Raw genomic sequence first — 26,276 nt, 5'->3', positions numbered from 1 at the left:
GGATGGCTGCGGACGTAGAAGTGGACGGTACCAGTGCGACTTCCAGCCATTTGGTGTAGGAGTCCACCACTATGAAGAATGTTTTCCCCTGAAAGGGGCCAGCGAAGTCCACATGCAGGCGTGACCATGGTGCTCGGGCGGACTCCCAGGACTGGACTGGGGCCCTTGGGGGATCTGGGCGGGATTCTTGGCAGGCCTGGCAGTGTTTGACCCAGGCCTCTATCTCTCCGTCGATCCCTGGCCACCACACATAACTCCTGGCAAGGGCCTTCATTCTTACTACCCCTGGGTGTGTCTCGTGTAGGGCTGTGAGGACCCTTTTGCGGAGGGGCTGGGGAACAACGACCCTGCTTCCCCATAACAGGCACCCCTTGTGGGCCGACAGTTCATGTTTGCGGGTTGTGTAGCCGGCGAATTCTGGCCCGGGGCTGCTGCTGGGCCATCCCCTCCACACCCAGTCCAGGACCCGGGAGATGACCCTATCTTTCTTGGAATGGTGTGCAACTTCTTGTGCCTGAATGGGGCGGTCAGGAAGCAGCTCCAGGCTCATAACCTCTTGTGCAGGTGCTGGGTCGGGGCCTGTTTCCGGTAGTGGTAGCCTGCTGAGGGCGTCCGCATGGCCCATCGCCTTCCCTGGACGGTGAATCAGTGCATACTGGTAGCTGGCAAGGAAAATTGACCACCTGAGGACGCGAGGAGACAGCACTTGGGGGGTCTGCTTTTCAGGGGCAAACAAGCCAAGCAACGGCTTGTGGTCAGTCACCACGGTGAAGGGCCGCCCGTACAAGAAATCATGGAATTTTTTTACTCCCTTCACGATTGCCAGACCCTCCTTGTCGATTTGCGAGTAGTTCCGCTCGGTTGCGTTGAGTGTCTGGGAAAAGTATGCCACTGGTACCTCTCTTCCATCCGGGAGTTGGTGTCCCAGGACAGCGCCAATTCCATAGGGCGAGGCGTCGCATGCTAGCACCACCGGCAGCCTCTCGTCGAAGTGTGCCAAGACCGAGTTTGAGACAAGCAAGTCCTTGACTGCCTGGAATGCGACCTCCTGGCGCTGGCCCCACACCCAAGGGGCCCGCTTGTCCAGGAGTCTGTGTAGGGGCTCCGCTACCGCCGCCTTGTGGGGAAGGAAGGAATGGTAAAAGTTCAATAGTCCCAAGAAGGCCTGAAGTTCAGTCTTGTTCTTGGGCGCTGGGGCATCACAAATGGCCCGTACCTTGTCCCCAGTCGGGTGGACCCCTTCTGCGTCCACCATAAATCCCAGAAAGTCCACCTGAGGCACTCCTAGTAGACATTTTTCCCGCTTCACCTTGAGACCCGCCGTCTGGAAACGGTGCAGAACGGTGCGGAGGCGGTCCTCAAACTCCTCTGGTGTGGGCCCGGCAATCAACACATCATCGAAGAAGGGGGTGACGCCAGGAATCCCTTTAAGTAGAGAGTCCATTAGATTCTGGAATATGCCTGGTGCCACGCTGATACCGAATTGCAGCCGCTTTACCCTGAATGCTCCTCACGAAGAGGGGAGGGGTGGGGCAACTGGTATACCTGGAAGTCCGTGAGCTCAGTCGAGTTGCCTTGGTGCGTTGGGCCCCGGGACCTGGGGCTCTTGGATTGGTCATCTGATGCCTGGCGTCGGGTGGGCCGAGCCCGACACACCCGGGCGATGTGTCCCGATTTTCTGCACTGCCTGCACTCTGCGTTGCGGAAACGGCAGGTCCTCCTCTCGTGACTTTCTCCACAGCTTGCGCAGTTCCCTCCTTCTCGTCGAGGCAGCTGTGGTATGTGGGCTGCTTGAGTGCGCTGCTGTACTCGGTGCACCTCCTCCCTGTTGGATCCTGAGTCGTCGGTGAGGTCTTCATGGTGGACCCTCGGTTGGGATGGCTGGCTCGGCCGTGCCTCTTGCGTCGACCTCTTGGCAGCTTCCATTGCCAGGGCCTCCTCCAGAGCGACCTGGAACGTTAGGTCCTTCTTAGCGTAGAGGCGTCGTTGCAGCTTCTCATCCCTCAGGCCACCGACGAGGCGGTCACGAAGCATGTTCTCCAGCTCTGAGAAGTTGCAGAACCGGGCGGCTTGGCGGAGAGAGGTCACAAACCCAGTTATGGTTTCCCCAGGGGCTTGCCGCTTTGCGTAGAAGGCATTTCGACGAGCCACCACTGAGGGCTGCGGCGAAAAGTGCCCCTTCAGCTGTTCCATTATTGTTTTGTATGGAACAGTAGCGACGTCTTCAGGCGCAAGGAGAGCCCGGGCGATTTCAAACGTCTCCTCTCCGCAGACGCTGAAGAATATTGCCCTCTTCTTGGCGTCTTCTTCATCGGTGACCCCTTTGGCTTCTAGGAGGAAGGTGAAACGGGAGGCGTATGCTTCCCAGTCTCCAGATGCTGGGTTGAACGGCGAAAAGCTGCTGTTGGTTGCCATTCTGAGTTCCTTGTGTCCCGGAGCTGAAGCCTGGATACACGGTGCGAGGCAGCGATGCGGCAGGTGGCGGTGCTGCGGTGCTGTGTGTGGCAGTCAGCTCAGCGGGATCCCACCTTCGTCGCCAGTGAAATATACTCAGAGTCGCAAGGTGATTTCATGCTCTTTATTCAGCTCATAGTGGTGAGGAGGAATGAATGAAAGTCCCCTCAAGGTATCTGCTTTATATACATTATTTACACAATGGGCTGCACATGATTGGCTAATTCCGGAATTCTACTGTAAGCCAATCAGGTTGTGGATTCACTTCTATCTGGAGCATGATTGGGTGTTTCCTGCCAACCAATCATACTGCTGCATTGTTCTAGGACCAATCAGACTGCTGCATTCTGAATCCTATTGTTCTAGGACCAATCAGGCTGCTGCCTTTTGGATCCTATTGTTCTAGGGCCAATCAGACTGCTGCAGTTTGGATCCTATTCAACCCAGTACATAACACTGTCCCATCCTCATTAATGTATGTTGGCTGATTAACTACTCATCAGAAAAGTATGTTAAATGAAACACAGATGATGCCCAGATAGTTTTCAAGTATCAAAATGCTTGGATGCCCCAAGCATCTTTCCTAATTATATGGCACATGCACTGACTGAGTCTTAGCCAGAAATAAACACCCAGTTTCTTTGTTTTGCACCTTGTTGTAAAATGCAAATAGAATACTTCTATGAGTTGGACAGTATGCTTAACCCCTCAGTAGTTTTAGGTTGTTATACAATTTCTCTCCCACCAACAAACAAACTTAATTACTTTGAACAGTAAACGTCTTACCTTAATCCACCCATAGAAGTCAGAAAAGTGGTAATTCCTTACTAACTCCTTCAAAAAGAGAAGACAACAGATTTTTTAAAAATAAAACAAATAAACAAGTGCAGCACCAAGTAGACACATGAAAAGGTATACAGATAAAAGGTGGATGTTAAATTCAGGCGTGAACCTTGATTAAGTGACAGGTCAAAAATGAATACAGATGCATTTTGCCTATTGAATTTAGAATCCTGGTCCCTCAAGTCAAGGTTCCAATATCCTGATGTAAATAGGAACTAGCCAGGTGCCTTTGATAAGCTTACAAGCTAGATGTCAGGAGGACACAAGAGCCGCAGTTCAAGTTTCCTCCTATCATGGAAAAATATATGAAAATAATAATAAGAGATGTGGAAAATAACAAGAAAGGATTGGATAGAATGGTGAACACTATTTGGACAGATTTGTGGACATTAAAGGAGCAGCAACAACAAGAGGATTGGATCCCTTTCGGAACTTGAAATATGGGCACCCCCAACAAAAAATTTAAAATTCGGCTTTGTAATTTGGAATTTATGTGATTTGATTTGATTGGTCTGTTAATAAAAATTATTTTTTTAAAAAAAGTTTCCTCCTATCACTTTCTTATCCTATCTCCCTTGAATGAAAGCACAGGTGAGCTGGGAGAGGACAGAAGCAGGAGTAGAGCATTAATAATCAGATGCCCAGAGTGGTTACATAAAGGGCAAGGTGTGGGAGCATTGGAGGAAGGGTGCCCAGAAATTTATGAATGGAAGGGAACAGACTCTGGAAGAGGCTAGAAAACAAGGCAAGGAATGTAGGAAGAAAACTAAACTGGCTGTAAGTAGAAGCAAAGAAGAAAGATATTAATTCTGGAGGTAAAGTCCAGCAAGAATTAAAGCCATCCAGAATTTTAAAGCTGCAGAAATAAAAATGATGAGTTTGGGAATTGCCCTCCTCCTCTTCTCTCCTCCTCTCAATGTCCTCCTTCTCCCCTGTTTCAACTCTATCATGCCCACAAGAAAGCCATTTTAAGCTTCCTCACAAAAACATATTTTGCTACGGTTCCTGGATTACAATGGGAAATGTGGCGAGAGCAGTTAGTAGATTGTCTTTGATGGGAAAGCTATTGGTAGAATGCTATTTTTCCGTACAGCAGCACTTGATAAATTATCTGTCTACTTTTCATCTTTTACTTGTGGGTATTACAACAAAACCAGAACAGAAGATTTAAGAACAGAAGTACTCATCTGTTCATGTCTCTATGAAGCAGTACTCCAGGATTTCAGAGAGGGTTATTCCCAACCCAACCTGGAGAGGATAGGCATTGAATCTGGGACCTTCTGTTTGCAAAGCACGTGCACTGTCACTGAGCTAGATGGCCCTTACCATGTATGAATTCACTTTGCTTTCTCACCTCTTAGGATAGAATAGAATGTGTATTTTTACCTTCATTATATTTCCATAACATAGAACTCCATCTCCCATGTATCCATCAGAGCAACGGCAAGCCTTCTCTCCAGTACTAAGAGACTGGCATGTAGCCTGTTGGGTTTTTAAAAAGCAACAAAGCAAAACAACTCTCAGCAGGATAATTCTCTAATAAAAGAAACATGGTTCAGTGTTGTGCACACAGGAAGTTTGTGGTTAAGCAATGACATAAACCCTGGTCTCCTGTGACACAGGCTAGGGCTTTTGCTACAATAAACATTTTCCATCTTCAGTGATCATGTGTTGGAGAAGCTTATTTTCTCTGTACACAAGCTAAATTGCCTGACAATAAAAATATATACGCTGTGCAAAGCACCTATTCCCAGCAGACATTGCATACTTAGCACAATCCATGAACCCCCACATATTCGCGTGATAATGATACACCTGAAACAGTTTTATGAGCAGCCCTCGTGGTTCTATCAATTAGCAGTTTTCACAAAGAAAAAGCAGTTTTCACAAAGAAGCATTTCTTGGACTTTTCCAGTTTCTTACCAGTTCATGGCAGCCACCATTGTCCACAGAGCAAGGAGCAACAGGGTCACAGCTGTAACCATCGCCATTGTAATTTGTCTTGCATATACAACTGCTCTGAAAGCAGAAACAACAAGAACTATGGTTATCAATTGTTACTAAAATTTCTTCTCCAGAACATTGCTAATTTTTTTTAAATAAAAAAATGTCCCTTTTTAAAAGTCTCCTCAACAGCTCCTTGAAATATAGAAACAAAAATTGAATGCTGCTATGGGAATATTTGGCTAGCACTACACTGAACAAAACAATGTTGAACATAACAAAGGTACACTGAGGTTGTTAAATTCAGTGCACTTGCGTACAATTGTTCTTCGTTGGGTGATTGTAGTACAGATACTGCTAGATACACAGAACCAGAAACATCCTGGAATTTCAGGATGAATAAATCCTGCCAGTGAAAGCCCTGCACAAGGACTGGATTGCACTAGTATCAAACTACCATCTATTGGAGAAAGAGAGCAACAAAGATAATGGGAAAGACATAGAGGAAAGAAAATATTTAAACAGACTACAATATACAAAGTGAGAGATGGGACCCAAATATTGGTTATTATTGTTATTACTGTTATCATAACTTTTATTACCCTCCCTTCACCAGCAGGTGCCAGGGCAGATTACAATAACATAAATTTCAGAAATTAAAAACAGTTAGAGCAGATTACTGTCAGAGGCTGGGTCCACAGCTGCAAAGTTTGTAGACTAGTTTACATACAATCAAACCTATGTTATCTAGAATCACACAAAATGCTCAGCTTCCAGGTTGACTGGACATCATATTATGGTTGTCCTAGGGCAAAAGTGATAGCTGCCCATAGAAAAAGGATTTTAGCATAGCTGTGAGTAGGCTGCAGCATATTAGCTACCAAAAGGGAAATAAAGGCTAATGATAGCAGCGAAATCAATTTGTTCTAAGTCAGGTCTTGCTTCATGTGTATTTTTCTTTTAGAGATTTTAAATGGTTAAAGGTGCAATGTGGCTACACATAAATCAATGGAACACAAGTCCGCTCACCTCTCTTGGTGCAGCGGCATTGCTGGATGGAAGAGGCTTCACTGGGGCCCCGAAGGTGGAATTCATACTGCAGTGCCCTTCCTGATAGGTGGAGGAGGCATAAGCCCCCGCCGCCTATCAGGAGCCAGATCTTAGGCAGCACTTTGCATTGGCGAATGGGGATGCAGACTGGCTATGCCTGGGGGGTGGAGCCGATGGTGGGCCTCGCTCGGATCTGCCCCTGGCAGTTGGGCATTGGGGCAATCCCTTGTTTTGGACAGAGGGGAGGTTGTAGTCCCCGCCTGCCCCTCCAAACGCTGGAGTATCCCGTTAAAGGGATCTGGGAGAAGTGGCCATATCCGCGTACCCAGGGGGGCCAAGCCCGAAGGCACTCCCCCAGATGGCGGTTCCTGCGGGGGGAGGGTCACCCTATTTGATGTAAGTCTTAGGAACCCCTGCCTGGATTGACCACGCGTCAGTTCCAGTGGGCGGGCCAGAAGTATTTCTATTGCCCCATGTCCAAGCCAAACCTCTTTCATCTGTATTCAATAAAGTTGTGGCCTGTTTTTACCCAAAACCCAGTGTTATTGGTCTCTTATTTATATGGGTTGGGGTATGGGAAGTCCGATGCCTTGTCCTGCAAGTCTTCTGAATGCAATGCAGTGCTGTATTCAGCACTGGGCAGGAGTCTGAGCTGGGGAGGTTTATACACATAGGTCTTTGTGGCTTGTAACTAAAGTGTGGATTTCAGAGGCTAGGCCAGAAGCACAGTCCCAAGAGCCTCTTAAATATGTGATTATACCAGATCACATGTTAAAGTATGAAGGGCACTTATGTCATCTTCACAGTAAAATGTACCAGGTATCCACCAATATTTTTCAGCAAGACAGCAAAGGATGCCAACTACACCTGTCCAGGCCCAATATAGATGCAGTCAGCATTGACGTGGCAGCCTCCTCTGGTTTCCATTGCACAGTTGTCTACAGCAATACAGTCCTTTCCATCCCCGGTCCAGCCTTTGTTACATTGGCAGGTTGCTGTTCCAGGGCCTGTACTGGTACACATGGCCTGATCAGAAATAGGAAAAGAGCAAATAAAGAAGGGATTACAACCATGCCTAGCAAAACAGAACAAGAGAAGGACATTTTCCCATCCAAGTAATTTTTTTTTATTTTCCAAATTGCTTAGAAAGTCTTGATAGAAATAGAATTGCTTTGTTGCAAATCAGTTTACAGAGAGAAATGGCTTGAGAACATGCCATCATGTTAGCAATTAGCTGCCCAACTTAGGTCCAAACTACATGAGGTATTGGACATTTCTTCAACCCCTTTTTGCTGTTAACAGAGCAGCAAGGAAGGCTGGGGGTTGGATTTGGATTGAACTGTGCTGTGGTGCTGGGGGAAGAGGTTCTGACATTCCCCCCTGTGTGACAAACAAACCTTAATCTAAATTGACTTCCTAAAGCTGCTATTAGCTGTGGAGCAGAAAATATACAGGCAAAATATGAGAGTGCCCTATTCCATCAAAAAGGAGCTCTGGTTCCTGACCTGTCTCCATTCTTGGCCATTGTCAAGAAACTCATCAACTTTAAGATGTGGAAAAAGAAAACTCTGCATCATGAGATATGCATTCCCTGTTTATGCTTTCAAAGAAATTTCAATTTTCCTTTGACTATCAAAATTAAAGTTTTTTTTTTTTTTGGGGGGGGGATATCCAAAAACTGAAATAGGATAGCACAGAACTTTCTTGAAAAGATTGGCTTCAGCTTTTCCAAGGTTTGTGGTAACTGCTTTTGTCTCACTTCAAAGCTGTCACACTAAATTCACATCTAGTCTCTTCTTGCAGACCTCACCCACACTAGAGATTATTAAAAACAACATAGCGTCCTTCTGTATGCATCCTTTGGCAGTACAGTGGTACCTCAGGTTAAGAACTTAATTAGTTCTGGAGGTCTGTTCTTAACCTGAAGCTGTTCTTAACCTGAAGCACTACTTTAGCTAATAGGGCCTCCCACTACCGCCGCGCCACTGCTGCGCGATTTCTGTTCTCATCCTGAAGCAAAGTTCTTAACCCGAAGTAATATTTCCGGGTTAGCGGAGTCTGTAACCTGAAGCGTATGTAACCCGAGGTACCACTGTAGTATGCAAAAATGCTCTAGAAGTAACAGAAATAGGACCAAACTACCCCTAAAGATCAGTTATATTTAACTTTTTTCTTCCATTTTATTTCTACAAAAAGCAGCCACAGGAGGCTGTTAGAACAGGCTGCTGCTTAACCCTTTCTTGGGCTGTTTTTCTTCCCAAAATTGCTCCTTGCAGAAGAGCAAAAGATACAGGGCCTTAGATATTTTCAATTGCAGGGCAAAAATTATGGTGGGGGATCCAATTTCAAACAGGAAAATAACCAAATGAGAAATGGTTAGGCTTCTCTCCCCACCTGCCCAACCAACCACTACCAGTATTTTGTTCAGGTTTTCTGTTAAAATAATAAGTCAAGACAAATGGGTATGAAATATTGTTTGCCCCTTTGGTCCACACTAAAAAACATTGCAACATATGTTTTTTACTCAGTTTCCTATCACTTGTACATTTAAAAATAAGACAAAACTATTCAACACACATAAAGTTTTCAAAACATTATGAACAAATCATTAATGTTCATGCCATGACTCTAACGATAGCATCATTTCAATCCTACGACTTGATAGCCAGTTTGAGTGAAAGCCAGGAAAAACCCTGATCCTTGGCTCTAGGCGCTAGTGATTTATTCTAAAGTATCTTTCTCAGGGCACACTCTTCGGAAGAAGCAGACTAAAGATGAACAAAAATTAGTCAATCAGTACAAAAAGCTTTACCAACATACATTTTTTGAACATCCTCCCTGTTCTGGCTTGCTGCAGACATCAATAGGCTCACATGAAAACCCATCCCCTTCATATCCATCAAGACAGACGCACCTTGGAAATAAACAAAGGCAACTGTTAAATCACAAAGCAGGAATGTCTATTGACATCTTGTCATTCAGTTTAAGCAAATACTGTTCAGAGGAACGGTTGCAAGCATGTACATTCCTGTGTACCATACTTAGGAAACAAACTCTGAATCCTGATTGTTTAAAAATACCTCTTTTCTCCTTTTTCCCTAGCCTTAAAGTCATTAAAAAACTTGGGTGCTTTTCTCAGGCATGGGGAGGGTGAGGGCAAATAATATATCAGTTTACATCACTCTGAATCTCTCTTCTCTGACTCTTTGGAAAATTGCTTCTCAAAGGGCAGAATATAACTGATGATATTTTCTCTAGACTTGCCCAATAAGTGTTCAGGAGAGAGGACATGACTGGCAAGGCAGGGGGAGGTGGTGGAAGGAAAAGTGATACACATCTCCCACAATTCAAATTGAGGAAGGGTTCTAATCCCTAGTCTAGCTGCCCATCCCTATAGAAGAAAGAAGCCACCACCAAAGAAGATGAAGGAGATTGGCAAAACAAACTAATGAACTGTGCTGGACATATTAGACAATTTGAAACCCTAGAAAGAAAAAAGGACACTGTTTTTCTTTCTTTTCTTTCTTTTCTTTTTTAAAAAGGGGAAATGTTCAAGGCATAATTAGCAAGCTTTGTGTATTGGCTTTTACATTAGTTGGACTTTTAAAGGTCACTTGTAATAACATGCATAAGGTTTTAAAATTGGATAGTTAAGGGTATAAGATTTTGTGGACGTGTATAAGTAAGTATAAAATAATGGAACCAGGAGGGGGAGTTGGAGGAAAGTCAATTAAGATGTATGATTTTGATTGTGATGTGTGTGTTTTTGGTTTTTGGTTATTATAAAATTAATAAATGGTAATAATAATAATTGGGCCGCAGGTGGCGCTGTGGGTTAAAGCCTCAGCGCCTAGGACTTGCCGATCGAAAGGTCGGCAGTTCGAATCCCTGCGGCGGGGTGCGCTCCCGCTGCTCGGTCCCAGCGCCTGCCAACCTAGCAGTTCGAAAGCACCTCCGGGTGCAAGTAGATAAATAGGGACCGCTTACCAGCGGGAAGGTAAACGGCGTTTCCGTGTGCGGCTCTGGCCACGTGACCCGGAAGTGTCTCCGGACAGCGCTGGCCCCTGGCCTCTTAAGTGAGATGGGCGCACAACCCCAGAGTCTCTCAAGACTGGCCCGTACGGGCAGGGGTACCTTTACCTTTACCTTTAATAATAATAATAATAATAATAATAATAATAATAATAATAATGCCCGAAGAAACAGGCTACATCAGTGAAGAGGCATACCTTACAGTATCGTTCCGGATGCAGACTGCATTCAAATGGCAATTCAGAGGGGCATCGTTGGAAGAAGCACACTTCTGAGAGCTCCTGTCACAAAATTCCCCGCTGTAGCCAGCTTTACATGACCCAGGCTGGCACACGCCCTTGCTTCCAGGTCTGTTATCACAAACTCCATGGACACAGCCACAATCTGCCAGACAGAGAGAGAATAAGTTCAGCTGCTAAACCACCATGACAACTTTTACTTTTGTATTTCTACCACATACTTTCTTAAATAACTGTAAATTCTGTCAAGCCACTTTGGTCACCACAAGGAGATGCCAGACAGGAAGTCTTTTATAGCTTTTCCTATCCAGAATGGCTTACTGGCACAGTCCAAGTGGGCACCATTCTATGGCCAGTTGGGAGTCTGAAAATACTTGACCAACAGGAAGGTGTTCCAAGTGAAGTTCTGGCAGCTTACCACACAGTGTTGCTACACACAGAACAGAAGCTACCCAGTTCTATACAGTATTAATAGCTCCCAAAATGTAGAATGTCTACAATGGCTGCTTACCACTCTTCACATTAGGCAGTGGTTGCTGCCTGACAGAGTGCCTCCTCTCCTTCCAAGTGTGCCGCACCATCTTTGGTTGCCTCCCCCCCCCCAGCCACCACAGAGGGTTACGGGGTTCCTACCAAAACCCGTTTATTCAAATGGGCCAATCCATGGCGGCTCCAGGGGGTGTGTGGTGTGGCGAGCGGACCTGAGGGAGGCCCGGGGGTGTGTGCTGTGGCTTCCCTCAGGTCCACCCACCATCTACTTAGCCCAGCCGACCCCTGAGTGGGGCAGCAAATTGGCCGGGAGTGTCACCCACCCTTTCCCTCCCTGCATTAATAGTCTATTACATTTTCCTTTCAGCTAGGAGGGCTTTGCTGTGGTCTTTTGACGGTCGCTGTATTTGAGGCTGAATAAAAGGTTTCACCTTCCCCATAGCAGTAGTCACAACTATGGCAGTTTAGACCTTGCACGGAATCCTATAGTCTTTTATCCCATCAGGATGTGGTGAAGTGGTGACTCACCCACCCCATTTGCTGCAGCATCAGTAACAGGGTACCTCGTTATAGGGGTCTGGAGGGAAGTCTGTGTCCAAAGAGCCAGTTGCGTAAGGCTAGCAGGGTCACAGAGCTTCCCTCAGTATTTGGGAGCCATTCATGTAAACCCGTGTTTTGCAACAGATCCACCCCCAAATAAACCCTGTCATGCCTCAGTCCCCAGCAGGGAAGCTGATACACACCCAATACCTATGACAAGGCTTCCTACATCTGAAATCAATAAAATGGTGGCCATTTTTAAATCCTGGACAGTTGTATCCATTCATTTACTACTCAGTAGTCAGGCGCACTAGGTGGGGGGACTCTGCAGCTGGGCACCCAAGTACGGAATACTGGAAACTGCCTTATACAGAGTCAGACCATTGGTCCACACTCTCTGCTATCCGCTCTCAAGTTTCATGAGGTCACTCATTGCAAGAAAGTTAAAGACTCCCCGAGTTAAAGGTTATGGCTTCTAGGTAGGCGAGAGAGGCCTCAGAACTCTCAGTTTAGCACTGGCTGTATCAGAACATGCCAGCAAGAAACTGGATTCCTCCTCTCACTGGCACCTTCAGATCTCCATGTCCAAGAGAGCCCTGAGGATAGCTGCTATCAGAATATTCCAACCCCCCCCAAAAAACCCCACCCCTTTGCATCCCTATGTAAAAATAAATTACAGAACTCTAACATCTAAAAACTGTCCTTTTGCCACTATACTAGTGCTGTTCTCAAGGGGAAAAGTCCTGATCACAGTCTCAAATATCCCCAGCCTTGATTTACCCTGCCTGAGGTTTCCCGTCACCCATCAGGGTTGCTTTCCTGCAGAGTCAGAGTCACAGACCTTCATCACAGTTCTCTCCGTGCTTGTTTGGGTTTGAACAAATGTGGCAGGCAATTCCTCTGAAATTCTCATGGCAGTGGCACTGGCCATTCCCACGAATCCCATCGTTGCACTGGAGAGAAAAAAATGGATTTCAGTGTGCTAAATGGGATATGATGTCGTAAGACAAAACACAGAATATTGTAACTGTAGGGTACTATGCAATGGTTTAGGAGCTGGGAGATCCTCTTGGAAACTATAGGCACGTCAGCCTCATCTGCACAATACATTTGCAGCTGTGTCATAACACTTTAAGCAGTTGCAGCTTTCGCCAAAGGATCCTAGGAACTGAGATCTGCTAAGGGTACTGTGAGTTGTTGGGAGATCCCTAATCCCCTAATACAGAAAAAAAACCACCAGAGTCATTTAATAATCAATACCTCTTCCCAGGGAGCTCTGAGAATCAGAGCTCTATGAGGGAAATAGGGGTCTCCTAACAGCACATTTAACAAACTACAACTCCCAGGACTCTTTGCAGGAAGCTCTGATTGCTTAGCTGAAGTCTTTTCAATGTTGGTGGAATGCCCTCCTGAGTGAGATGGGCCTCTTTCTGCCACTAACTTTCATGAGGCATTTGAAAACATTCTTGATTGCACTTTATTTATAGCTTTGGTTTCTTTTGGAAGTTCCTGATGTTACTAGGTTAACACCTGGATCAAAATGGATTACAAAGGGGCATGGCTCAAACACATGTCCCTTCAGATAAATTAGCTGAAGACTATACAGTAGTAAGGGATCTGATGACAAGTTAATAACCAATCTTTCCAACAACCCAGGAGAGTCTTTGCTACTTACAGTTCCTTTGCCATAGCACGGATTGGTAAATCCGCTAGGACATGGGGTGCAGGAAGAACCAAAGAACCCTTTGCAGCATCCAGGTACCTAGCAAGACATTAATTACATCACTTGAACGATGTTCAAGTTCACTTACACTCATCAGCCCTGATGATTAAACAGACTGCACACATTTGATAGCAGTTTCAACTTCTAACCCAGGGGCAGGCAACCTAAGGCCCGTGGGCCGGATGTGGCCTAATCGCCTTCTCAATCCAGCCCACAGACAGTCTGGGAATCAGCATGTTTTTACATGAGTAGAATGTTTGTTTTTATTTAAAATGCATCTCTGGGTTATTTGTGGGGCATAGGAATTCGTTCATTTTTTTCCTTCAAAATATAGTCCGGCCTACCACATGGTCTGAGGGACGGTGGACTGGCCGACAGCAGAAAAAGGTTGCTGACCCCTGTTCTAACATCTTGCTTCATTTTAATTCCAGGGAACTACAGGACACTGCTTTGCTGGCTGCTTCCAAACAATTGGTTCAGCGAGTACTTATCTTGATTTATTTGCAGGGAGGTTGGATGGCATTGGCTATTTAATGAACATTCATTCTGATTTGTTTGTGGGAAAGTTAGTTGATGTTGATCATCACCACCACCTTGTATGCCACCTTCCCATAGTTAAAACCATGCTCAAGGCACCTTACAGCATGAAAAGATTTACACCAGGCTTCCTCAACCTCAGCCCTCCAGATGTTTTTGCCCTATAACTCCCATGATCCCTAGTTAGCAGGACCAGTGGTCAGGGATGAGGGGAATTGTAGTCTCAAAACATTTGGAAGGCTGAGTTTGAGGAAGCCTGATTTACATAATTACAAATGTAACAAAAGTAATCCTAAACAATAAATAAAACATATCAAAAACACAACCAAATTTGAACAATTTGCACATCTAAAAATAAAGATTTTTAAAAATTGCATTAAAGCAAGTGTGATGTGGAATGCTCTCCCCAGGGAGGTTCACTTGGCACCTTTGTTTTATGTATCTTTAGGTGCTGGGCAAAAAACATTCCTCTTCTCTCAGGCCTTTGGCAAAAAGAACAATCTATGTGGCCTTTTAAACTGTTGTGTGGGGGTTATTGTTTGTTATTATGGTATGTATTTTTGTGTTTTTATTTTGTAAACTGCCCTGTGATCTTCGGACAAAGGGTGGTATAGAAATTTCATAAATCATAATACCCCACACTTTCCAGTCAACTTCCCCATTACTTTCCTTATTGCAAGATTTTGGTGAAGTGGGCTTCCTGTGTAACACTTCCCAGCCAACTGTAACTGCACAACATGAATTTGCCAGTGAATCCCACTCAAAAATAGCAACCATTTGGAATCACCCAGCAATTGTGAAAAGGGACGTGCACAAGCTTGGACTGTCCAGTGCCCTTCCCCCTATTCTTCACCCCTTCCTAAGGAAGATCTTCGCCATATATTCCATAAAAGAACTGACTCTCCTCATGAGAGAGACAGAGAGAGATTGGTCTTTGTTCATTTGTTTGTTTATTGTCTTAATAAAGAGGCCTGTGTTCCCTGCCAAATAGCCGTATAAATGATGAAGGGGATTCTTTGTCCAGCCCTCACCAGGGAACTGATGCCGTTTGCCACTGGGAGCACAAGCAAGCAAGAAAACTTTGCCTCCAGTGCCCACAAAGCCAGCCTCTGGAACTCTGTGGGCCGACAGGCATAACAACATCTCTGGCAACTTTTTGCAAATATTTCATAGAAAAGATGAGGCCTTCCTCAGACATGGCAACTCTCTTTTCCTATGGCTTTTCTGCTATGAACTCAGCACTGTCCAGTAGGCCTGCTAGAAATGTGTTGCACAACAGCACCTTACCTTCTAATAACAAACCCATTCTCCAAAATGGAACCAGCCATGCACAGGAGGTGGCCTGGGGTGCGCCCAGGTTTCGCAGAACCACAAAAGAAGTATTTAGCAGGGGAAACAACCTCAGACGCAGGAAAACCCAAAACAATCCAGTGAGGACTGAGCATACCCAGCAAGCACAGAATGCTGGTTGACTGTTGCGGTGGGAAAAGGAAAACCAGGAATATCCTAGATGAGAGCATGGCTGGCTCACAAAATCATGAACAGGAGCAAATCACACTGCAACAATTAGTTCTGTGCCTTATACTTACCACCACAGTTTGGTTGCAGTTTCTTTTGCAACCCTTCTTCATAATGTTCAAGCCTAATGGGTCATGAATGTACACACACTCCCCTGGAAAGATCCCCTCGGCCTTTGGAAATGAAACAGATTGTGAGTACAAAGAGCACTTTTCACACATGTTTGATGTATATCCATCATGTCGTGCTAGCCAGAGGAAGTTCACTGGGGGGAAGTCAAGGTGAACTGGACCGTCAGCATGTCTGTCAGGAAAAGGCAGGAAAACCACTTCCTCTCTTGACAGTCAATACAGATCATGTCCTCCGAGATAGCTCTCTGGTTCACCTCATGATAAGGAAGAACAATGAAGATACAGCAGAAACCGTGTCACAAACAAGTTTCTTTGGTTAAAAGCCAGAACGTCACATGGTATTTTCCTACTTTAGAAAGAGAAAGGAAGTAAAACACAATTCTGTAAGCAGCTTTTAATAAGCTTTGTTTCGTGAGGACCAAAACCCACCATAACCATAAACAAAACTAAGAATTGTTTACCATAACTGTGCTTTCAGGTGGGCAGACACTGGTATTAAGGGCACTACAGTCCACACAAGATCCCTGAAACAGAAATCAAGAGTAGGAATTCTTACTGCATGAAAAAAGTTTACTGTGCTGTCAAACACACACCTGAGTTCATAAACGGCTCAGGACCACAGTACTTCAAGGACAGCCTCTCCCCATATGGACCTACCTGGACCCTGCAATCATAATTGGAAGCCCTTCTTTGTGTGCCTCCTTCATGAGAGGTCCAGAGGGTGGCAACACGAGGATGGGCCTTTTCTGCAGTGTGTCTCTGTTTGTGGAACACTCTCCCCAGGGTGGTTCTCCAACACCTTCATTATACACCTTTAAGTGCCAGGCCAAAACATTCCTCTTCAACCAGGCTTTGGGCTGATTAACATACCATATCCTTTTAAATGTTTGTGGGATCAGGGGTGGTGATGGTTATTGCTTTGTGGGATGGGGGTGGTATTGTTCTTGTTTTTTATTATGTACTTTGCGTTTTTATCTTGAATAAACCTGTGTGAACCGCCCTGGGATTTTTGGATGAAGGGAGGTATACAAATTTGATACAAATAAATGTCACCACAGATAGTGGAAGGAGGAGATATAATATTATTATTACTGTTGTTTATTAAATTTAGATATCACCCTGGAGGTTTACAATTTGAAAATACAAACATGTGTGACATAGTAACAAACAAAAATGATAAAAAAGAAAGCCACATACACAGTTTAAAAGGGCATATATTGTTGAAGACACAAGATTTGCACACTCTGGAAGAATGGCAGATGCAAGTGATAGACTATATGGAATTGGCAGAAATGACTGGCAGAATCCGAGACCGGGGAGAAGAGAAGAGTCGGTGGAAGAGGACTGGAAGAAGTTCAAAGAATATCTCCAAAAACATTGTAAAATGTTTGAATGTTAAAATGATGTTGGATATAAAGATAACATGGCATTAGTGACATAGTTATGGCGGATTCCCTCCGAGCTCCGGAGGGAATCGGCTCCGCAGGATCGGGTCTTGTCCGCGCCGGCGACGCGGGGACCCTTAAAAATCACAGGCGCTGATGCCTGTGAACGTGGTGACTCGGCGGGCACCATTTGCGCCCCCCCAAACCGCGAAGGAGCCTTTTTAAAGGCTCAGGAACGGGGACGGGGGACGGCGCGGTGCTGTGAGTCGATTGCTCCTTCTGCGGAGCGAAGCCGCATGCCATTGTCGGAGAAGCGCTGACTTTTTCCTTGGAACATTCGGACTTAAAAACAAGAACCCGTGAGTAAATATGGAATTTGGATCTTAAACAAATTTTTTCTGAATTGGGAACGAGCGGGGAAGGGTCAAAAAGGAAGTCGCCCCCCCCCTTTGAGTAGATATTCTAACGCAAAGAGCTTGCAACTTAAGGTCGAGAGAACTCTTTTTTTAAAAAAAAAAACAACCTTCATGGCTTGACGCTATAAACTTTACTGGAGGATAAACTCAACGCTTGGAGCTAAAGTTTCACCCCCCCAGAACCCGGGGGCGCCCCGTGAGAGAACCTGTTGAGGAACTATTGAAGATTTTGACAGCTGTCAAAATAGCTGTCAAAAGGAAAGGATAAAGGGAACTTTGTCTTTGTTGCATCTGCTGGCTATATTTGTTGCAACTTCTAGAAAATAAGGGAGAGCAGCTACAAATTAACTTACTGACTGTTTTTTAAACTGAGAGACACTGCAAAAATGGCTGAAAGAAGCAATAATCAGACTAAACTCAACAAAATACTGGCTCTCCTGGGAAAGTTACAAGATCAGACAGATGTTTTGACTACAAATGCGAACACTCTGGCCCTGGCAGTAAACAACATTGTTGAAGCTGACAGGGAGTGGAGGCAGGAAGTTTATATACATCAACAACAAGAGGAATTTGAGAGCCATGAGACTGTGGATTTTGAAGAAAAGGAAGGTGGACTGGTAATTTTGCAGATGTCAAGGGAGAATTACAGTTTGGGGCCTGGCATGCAGACAACAAAGGAGAATAAAAATTTGAGGTGGAAAGTTTGGACTGAGCTGGAAATTGCAAATTTGAGAGTGGAGCACCTCATTAGTATTAATCTTAAATATGGAGGGCCAACTGGAAAAATCATGGATCTTGTTGGGTCAGAGCCCCTTCGAGCCTTGGGGCTTAACCTAAAGGACTATCCAAGAGGCCGGCAGAGAGGAACTGAGGGTGACTTGAGAGCCTCGGACGTGAGATCTCCAGGTTAAACAGTATTGATTGATGAACATTTATTGGGGACCAAACCGGGAAAGGGGGGTTGGAGTTTGGTAATCCAAAGGGTACAGAATTCTTAACTACCTACTTTTAATTTGTTTTGATATTTGTATGGAAGTTGGGAAAGCCATGGAAGGGAAATATTGACTTTAAGAAATATGTTAAAGAATAAGAAATGATGTATAAGATGTTTAAGATTAGATAAGCTAAAATTGGTGTCTAAAATGGTTAAAATGAAATGAAAATGAGGAATGCAATAATAATTTTATGGAAGAATGAGGAAAGATAAAATTACAGTATGTTAAAATTATTAAGTTTAAGGTTGAGAATTAAGTAATAAGGATTTGCAGGACTAATAACTTGAACTGGAATACAAGAAGGGGAGGGGAGAGGAGGTCTAAGAAAGAAGTTATATGAAAATAAGCAATTGAATTTTCATTTGTTTTTAATTGTTTTCTTTTTCTAAATTTTTGTATTTTTTGTTATTTTTTCTTTTTTTGTGTGTGTGTTTATGTGTATTATTGAAATGCTAATAAATATTTAATAAAAAAAAAGTGACATAGTTAAAAGGAATATGCAAAAATGTTTTAAAATGGAAAGGGTGAAAAGAACAGAGTAATATTATGTCAAATCTAAACAAAATGATACAAGAGATTAAGTTATAAAGAATATGTAAAATTGGATTTAAAAAGAAAGGAAAATCGAAGACATAATAGGTTGAAATGTATAATATTAAATAAGATTGGAAAGAGGGTAAGGAATTGCTGAATTTGATTGTGTAAAGGGGAACACAGAAAAGGGAGATGTGAGGAAGTCAGGAAAGAGGGTTATGAAGATGGTTAGTAAAAAACTGGATTTTTATGTTTTTTCTGTTTGTTTTTTCTGTTATGCCTTTTATTGTGTTTAAATGTCTATGTTGAATATTTGTTTTATTATGTAAAATTTTAATAAATATTTCATAAAAAAAATATAAAAGGGCATACATTGTTTAATTAGCCAAAGGTCTGGGAGGAGAAGAATGTCTTTGCCTGGTGTGTGTGCACACTGCTAATACCAAAATGTTTTAAGCAAAAGATGTATTTACTAACAGATTGTACCCAGTATATTGACTGAGCAGTAACAATAGCAGCAATGAAGGCAGACCAGTCACCTACTAAGAATATACCCCATATGTGATACACATTTTCTCTGTGCTGCTTGGTAGCAAACATCTCAAAAAGTCTCCTCTCCCTGTGGAAGTCATTTACAAAGCCAGGGGAGAGCTTTTCCAATGGACTTAATTTTAAAACAAACAAATAAAATGCAGCTTGAAGCCCCTCTTAAAGTATCTGCTTTTTGCAGCTGCCGCAACTACAGTAAGGAGCAATGTAAAGTCCGTGCCTAGAAGCCCTGTCTGCTTCTCCATCTAGGCAACAGGAAGCAGATGTTCCAAGCGCATGATGAAACATCATCATCAGACCCGTTGGCAGAGGCTGTGTCAACAGGAAGGGCCAGCTCTCAAAGGAATCGCAAGGGGATGGCCTCTGAAAAGCCAAACTGCTTTCTGAGTCAGAAATATTGTGGGTTATAATGTGGAAGATTAAAACCACAGACACAACCAAAAACTTGACTCTCGAGTTAAAATGAGGAACACGCTAAGGAAAACTGCTGAACTTTGCAGGAAAGCTGTGCTGAGATGATTGTAGGGGTTGTACTGGCCACAAGCAAGCAACTTGCACTGCGGGGGCCATGATGGAAAATGAAATTCACATTGCAAAAATACGCAGTCTTTTCCCATCAGCCCAGAATAAAGGCAAAGTCTAGATAGACTTAATTACTTACCGCTACAACTTTATAATCCTTTTCGTTGCATCTATGCGGCAGAATGGGGATGATTGATGGAGGGATGAAGATGCCATCTAAGGTATGAATGATACCATTTGATGCAAAAATATTCCTTGTGTTTAAGGCAACATCAGAGTCACCTAACAGAATTCTTCCCTGTGTAAAAAGAAACAATTTGGAAGTTAATGGCCAAAACAGAGCTTTGCAAAGCAGATAGGTCAGTAAACTGACCTTTGCTTACACTCCACACATTTAACTTCCAAAGGATCCCGGGAACTTCAGTACACCCCTTACAGAGCTACAATTCATAGTACTCTTAATAAACTACAGTTTGATAGAGGAAGGATTTAGAAAATTAACCGTTTTACACAAACCTGTTTTAATGTCTCTGGAATGAAGCTAAAACCAAGTCAAAATCCTATGCATTTATCTAAGCAGTTCCCCACCAAATGAATTAACAACAGTTAATTCCAACTGTTATGAAACACTTACCTCCTCACTGAAATGGATTGTCAGAACCTGATTTGCCATGGTCAAAATCTGTGGCAAGGTAATCAGCGTTTCCACGTCTACCTGGAAAATATTGTTCATATTTTATTTACACCATCAGGAGCTTTCTGAACCAACACTTTCTGCTCATTAACTACTTCCATGTGGCAACCAAAACACAGGGGCACAAAAACCAAACAGGTAATGCAGTGCATGTTGGCTGAAGACACCCCCACTCCCATTTTAACATGTACAACAGCATGCAAATGCGACTTGGAATGCAGGGGGACGGGAATAACCTTGCTGCATTTTAAGCTGCAATGTGTACATAGCCTAAGAAGGGGGCAGGGAGAGGATTTTTTGTTCTTGTGGATGCTAAGTAATTAGGAGTCAGAATCCTTGCAGAACTCCAGAAAACCACGCAGCTCTACTGGTAAATCCCTCGTTCTAGATTGCACTTCATTTTAGCTCAAGATTGGTTTTCTCTCTCATGTATCTATTTCCTTGGACAGATCCATTGGGTTGTAATTTCAGAGACCTTCACCCTGCATCACCACAAATCTAAAATCTGATATGCAGGCCATTCAAGACATCCTGCCTACTGCTACCAGCATCTGATCATCAGTAATTCTCTCTATCAAAAAGGCGGGGGGAGGGAGGGACAAAAATAGCTAAAGTACTTCCTCTTCGCAGAACATGCAGCCTCCCAAAACCTCCTAAACTATCCTGAGAGCAAGACATTTGTATCTCCTTGCACAAAATGATATAGGGGACACAAAATGGTTGAGGTACGTTTAAGTTAGACAGAATGCTGGAGTTTAATACTGTTCAGTTTTAGACATCATGATTAATAGAAATTATATATGCTCCCCAGTCTGGCATATTATTATTTATGAATAAACATCCAAGCTTTGTAGTTCAAGCAACAGGCTGATCAAGCAAGATCATATTTCCTCATAGCAAGTGTCCCAGACCTTTGTTAATCCAAACTATGTAGAGTTATTCCCTTCTTGTCAGTTTCCAAATGCTCAGTTGAATTTGTTTCTGGTAACTGTCCCCTTTTCCTGACATAGAAGTCCTGGCAATTTATAGCTCCAAGACCATCTCCTATCGTTGGCTTCTCTCAGTGTTCTTATGGCAACATATCCAGTGTTACACATATTGGCATACTTATTAGTGCCTTAAATAAAATACCAACAAATCTGATTTGGGGCAGTGGGGTGATTTTTGTTCCCCTGTGTGGGCATTTTCTTCCCCATTTTCATTTTTTATTTAGCAAGAATCTCGTGATGAAGTTTCATACCAAGCCCTGGATCAACCACCTAGAGAGGAAGAATTTTGCTCAGTGACCAAGCCAGTCATTGGCAGATTTGCAGATAGGTCCATGATACACACATAGCAGCTGCTGGGTGTTTTTGAAAGGGAAAGGGCTGCAGGAGACAGAGTGAGGGAGCATATTTTGAATATTTCAAAATCAATATACAGGACTTCCTGTTATTAAAATGACATCAGTACTTAAAAGAGCTTCATGTAACACCTGCAGGATAGACATATGGCCGAAAGAGCTCCAACTTTTCAAAATAAATTTCATGTGCAGTGAATAAAACACAAAGAGATTTAAAGATTCCTATGCATTTACAGTCCATACCAGCGTAAAGACAAGTTAATGTTCGGCTATGGTAAACTAATGCCTAGTTCACGCCTTCAGCAGTTGTGATGGTAAAACTGTTCCTGGACTGTACCACTTAAGATAGCAAGAATGCAATTGCATGGCTGAATGTTCCCACTCATATCTCATTGAACAGGCTCATGCAGGGGGGTGGGGGCAGCCGGGTACCCTTGCCCTAGGCCTTGGAGGGCTACACTGGATGGGGTCCATGCCAAGGACCTGCAAGACTTAATGCTCTCAGGTCAAGAACACCTTGTGCCACCTAGCTGACAGAGGACACCCTCCCCAAGCCTCAAATAAGCTCTGCATGGGCCTATCCTAGACATTAAATTTTCGGCATGCAAGAAAATTCAAGAGAAGTAAATTCACCTATGCAGCCTTTTCCTTGCCTCCTCCAGTAGGACATGGTACAGTCCAGATAAAGCTTAAGATAAGATTTACCAGCTTAATCCTCTCGCATGCCGTTTGTGTGTGAACTAGGCCTACAGGATCTCTTTACAACAGGGATGGGGAACCTGTGGTCATCCAGATGTTGCTGGAACTATCACCAGCCCCAGCGTATTTAATAAAAAATAGTTTGTGTCATTGAAGGAAAAAGTCAAGCGATAGCAAAAGCATCCATGTTGGGAAATAGCAAACGTTTTAACAGAAGTTTCACTTCTCCTTAGTCTGGACAATGCAGAAATGAAAGCCAAATAACTAAGCATTTTGTTTTAAGAACTAGTAATATAGAAGGCTGCCTTAATTTCATTCTACCTCACAGATGTAGTGGGGAAAACACACACACAAGCTGGAAACAGATATGCCTTACCGCTGCTTTTGTGTAGATATGATGCTTCACAAGTTCCTGGAGCTTGTTTATTCCCTAAAGCAGGAAGAAAGCAATTACACACTCTCCCTAGACATTTTGCAGAACTACAATAATGGGCACCTGATTGCTAATGTAAATACCAAATGCTTGTGCCTGCAGATTATACTGTGCATCTTTTTTAAAAAATCAGTTTCTTACTGCATTACAAAAGGATGGACAACAGAGTTTTCACTACAAATATGTCAAGGGGAACTTTGTACCCTAGAAAAGTTCACATTTCACATACCAGGAGGTTGACATTTTGCACAGTAGACAGCTTTCTACGGATGCTTCAAGCAGACTTCCTTTTAATAGCATGCTTGCATTTTTTTGCAAATTCAGAACATTCAAGCAAGACTAAGGGGCCAAATAGCAAGGACGGAAGATGCTGACTAACAAGGACTAAAGGATGATAGGAAGGAAGTCTGTTGGACACAAAAAGTTTACTCCTTGATCTCTACTCTGTGTGCCGCAACAATGCAAAAGAGAATCTGGCTTTCCCCACCTTCCACATTTTTAAAACCAGAAGGTTATATTTTGAAACTGGCTTCAGATTCTGGGTTGAATGACCTAAGAATAGCTGTACTTGAGATTAAGGGCAGAACCACACCATACATTTTAAGGCACACCCAACACACCTTTAAAGCACATAACTTGCCCACAAAATCCTGGAAACTGTACTTTGTTTATGGGTACTGGGATTTGTAGGTCTGAGTGGGAAACTAAAGTTCCCAGGGTCCTTTGGGGGACCTCATGGACCAGATTCAACTAACCGGCTCTGTTAGTGGAAGCTACGCAAGGACTTCCCCTAGAGCAACAAGGCTTTTCCCATCGCCTCTTCCTGCACTCCTTGCCCCAAGTTGGCCCAGGGGGTTGAGAGAACCCTTAAAACAGCACACGGGGGAAGAGGAGAGGGGATTTTTTTCACTAGGCAAGCAGAAATGCTTACGCTGACCAAGCCATCTCTTTTAGTTCTATGCTGAATTCCTCTGCATGTGCTTTAAATGTGCATTGAATGCTATTTAAAGGGATGGTGTGTGTCTGCCCTATAGCAGCAAGGCAGGATGCAGATGAAGCAGTGAGTTACCACAGTGCTAAGCAACACTCTGCATGAGTGGAATGACTTTTGTATTCTCAGCAGGACCTTGTCTCCCCTTGCTCCTACCATGTGCTCCCTAAATCTATTCTGGGAGGGGGGGGGTCCCCCAACTCTCCAGAGCAGATATGGAGATGGTGTGGTGCATGCTCTGGGAAATGGGTGTGGGGGTGTTGAAATCTTGTTGCACTAGCAGGAATTTTTGCACTGGCTCCCACTGGCAAAACAGTTTAGTTGAATCTTCCCCTTTCTGCAAAACCATGATTCACTGGAACATCTTGTTTGTGGAATTTGCCTGCCGATTCCTATAAGGAAGTGCCTTCTTTTGAGATGAAACCAGTCTCTCTCTCACGAAAACCAGTCACAAGATACCTGATGTGATGACACTCCCATTTCCTCTGAAGCATCTAATACTGGTTAAAGCAGAACCACATGGATCTCCATGAGGTGATGGAAATATCCTTAGGATAGTTCTAAAGCTGCAGCACCTCCCCCCCCCCCACCCGCATAATTAGTGAAGATGGCCTCACCTCCGTGAAGAGATAAATTAGCCTTCCATCTCTTAATTTGTCCACTGCTTCATTGCTTGGTACAAACACAGTGAAAGGTCCTGGGCCATCCAGAAATGAAGGCAGACCACAGTTCTGCAGAAATATTAAGCACCACCACAATATATCAGTCTAGTCTAAAACAATCATGGCTTAGAAATATAGACTATATTGACTGTACACTACCAGGAACCACTGAATCATAGAGGCTAATGACTGGTGAAGATGGATTTCCCTCTGCATTTGGTGCTAAAATACACACGCAGCTCAAATTTTATATATTGGTCCTAATCCAAGTAAAGTTCAAGTATCACTTAAGTCCTACTGAATTGTTTGTAACTAACTTAAAGGCTTATTTATTTTAATATGACTTGGTGTGGTTAACTATAACAGGATCAGGCCCAATGTATGGGTGGGGTCAAGAAAAACAGTTAATAGGTTTTATAAACAACTGGCCCTCTAAACAGAAGAAACTCTTCTGGAACTATTTCAAGAGCGATCATAAGGAGGAATAGGATAGCATTAAGATATCTCTCTCCTGGTTGCAATTAAAATCACTGGACAGGGATGAGTAATTCAAGAGGTGTTATTATCATCTGATACCTGTTTATTTTTTTATATGCGCCTGTATCATAACCAGGCATAAACCAGGTGCAAACCAACAACAATATTATTTATTTATGTTGGCTACATATTGGCATATTATCTAGATGGCTCACAAAGCTAAAATGCAATATATATATATATATATATATATATATATATATATAAACAACTGCAATGTGTGTGGGAAAACTCCAGTTGAGAGAAAGCAAGGTCTAAAATCAACCTCACAGTATAACTAAAAATACATAATATATAATCTGTGGGATAAAATATATATATTTTAAATTCACAGATTTGTCATTTTGGAGAACTTCCCTACATTAACAGCCATAAAGGATAAAAAAACAATTCATTTTGGAAATGAAAATATTTTTCTTTTCATGAATGCAATCTAAATGTTGGTTGGATTTTCAAGTTTTGCATTCAATGTCTTGTAAGAAGGCAGAGAAGAGCTATCACATTGCTCCTGTATTTTATTTATTTTTCAATAGGCAACCTTTTCCTAGAAGGGAAAGCTCCTAGGATCAGGGATAGCTGCTGTATGTGGTGCCCTCCAGAAGCTGTTGTGCTCCAACTCCCAGCAGCCCCAGCCAGCATGGCCATTGGCCAGCAATGCTAGCAGTTGAATTCCAACATCTGGAAAGCACTGTGATGGCTACCCCTGATTTAAGAGAGTGGGATTATTCTAGGGCTCTCATTTTCCACAACAAAGATTTAATAAAAATGCTTGTTTTGTTTATCTTTTGCATTAATAATTCTAATTGCGACTAGCCCCTTTTCTTTTTGTGACTTCTGTTTCCCCCTAAAGCTCCCTCTGCATTTTTGTTTTCTTAATGGAAAAGAAACTCCAGCCTTGAGCCTCTCAGTTGACTTCTCTAGCTTACTTACTTACTTCCCCAAACCTTTATTAGGTATTAGAAATATAGGCCATCATAAAACATCCATATTTAAAATTCTAAAATATAAACAAAAAGT

General features: G+C 43.3%; 1 protein-coding gene across 3 annotated transcripts in view; it reads right to left on the bottom strand.

Annotated features, from left to right (window-relative positions):
• The window catches only part of STAB1 (stabilin 1), a 100,121-nt gene that overhangs the window by 50,908 nt on the left and 22,937 nt on the right, over positions 1-26,276 (bottom strand). For all 3 annotated transcript variants that reach the window (XM_079967206.1, XM_079967205.1, XM_079967207.1), the window contains 14 exons: positions 24,678-24,791; positions 23,013-23,066; positions 20,536-20,616; positions 20,041-20,199; positions 15,962-16,024; positions 15,441-15,542; positions 13,267-13,353; positions 12,433-12,544; positions 10,521-10,707; positions 9,112-9,205; positions 7,159-7,317; positions 5,221-5,316; positions 4,684-4,779; positions 3,241-3,288 (listed from right to left, as the gene is read on the bottom strand). In XM_079967206.1, the coding sequence (XP_079823332.1) occupies positions 3,241-3,288; positions 4,684-4,779; positions 5,221-5,316; positions 7,159-7,317; positions 9,112-9,205; positions 10,521-10,707; positions 12,433-12,544; positions 13,267-13,353; positions 15,441-15,542; positions 15,962-16,024; positions 20,041-20,199; positions 20,536-20,616; positions 23,013-23,066; positions 24,678-24,791 (1,452 nt within the window). The remainder of the gene's footprint in view (positions 1-3,240; positions 3,289-4,683; positions 4,780-5,220; positions 5,317-7,158; positions 7,318-9,111; positions 9,206-10,520; positions 10,708-12,432; positions 12,545-13,266; positions 13,354-15,440; positions 15,543-15,961; positions 16,025-20,040; positions 20,200-20,535; positions 20,617-23,012; positions 23,067-24,677; positions 24,792-26,276) is intronic.

Source organism: Podarcis cretensis (genome assembly GCF_951804945.1).
Source record: "Podarcis cretensis genome assembly, chromosome: 2".
Classification (NCBI taxonomy): Eukaryota; Metazoa; Chordata; class Lepidosauria; order Squamata; family Lacertidae; genus Podarcis; species Podarcis cretensis.
This window is presented reverse-complemented; position numbering and strand designations above follow the sequence as displayed.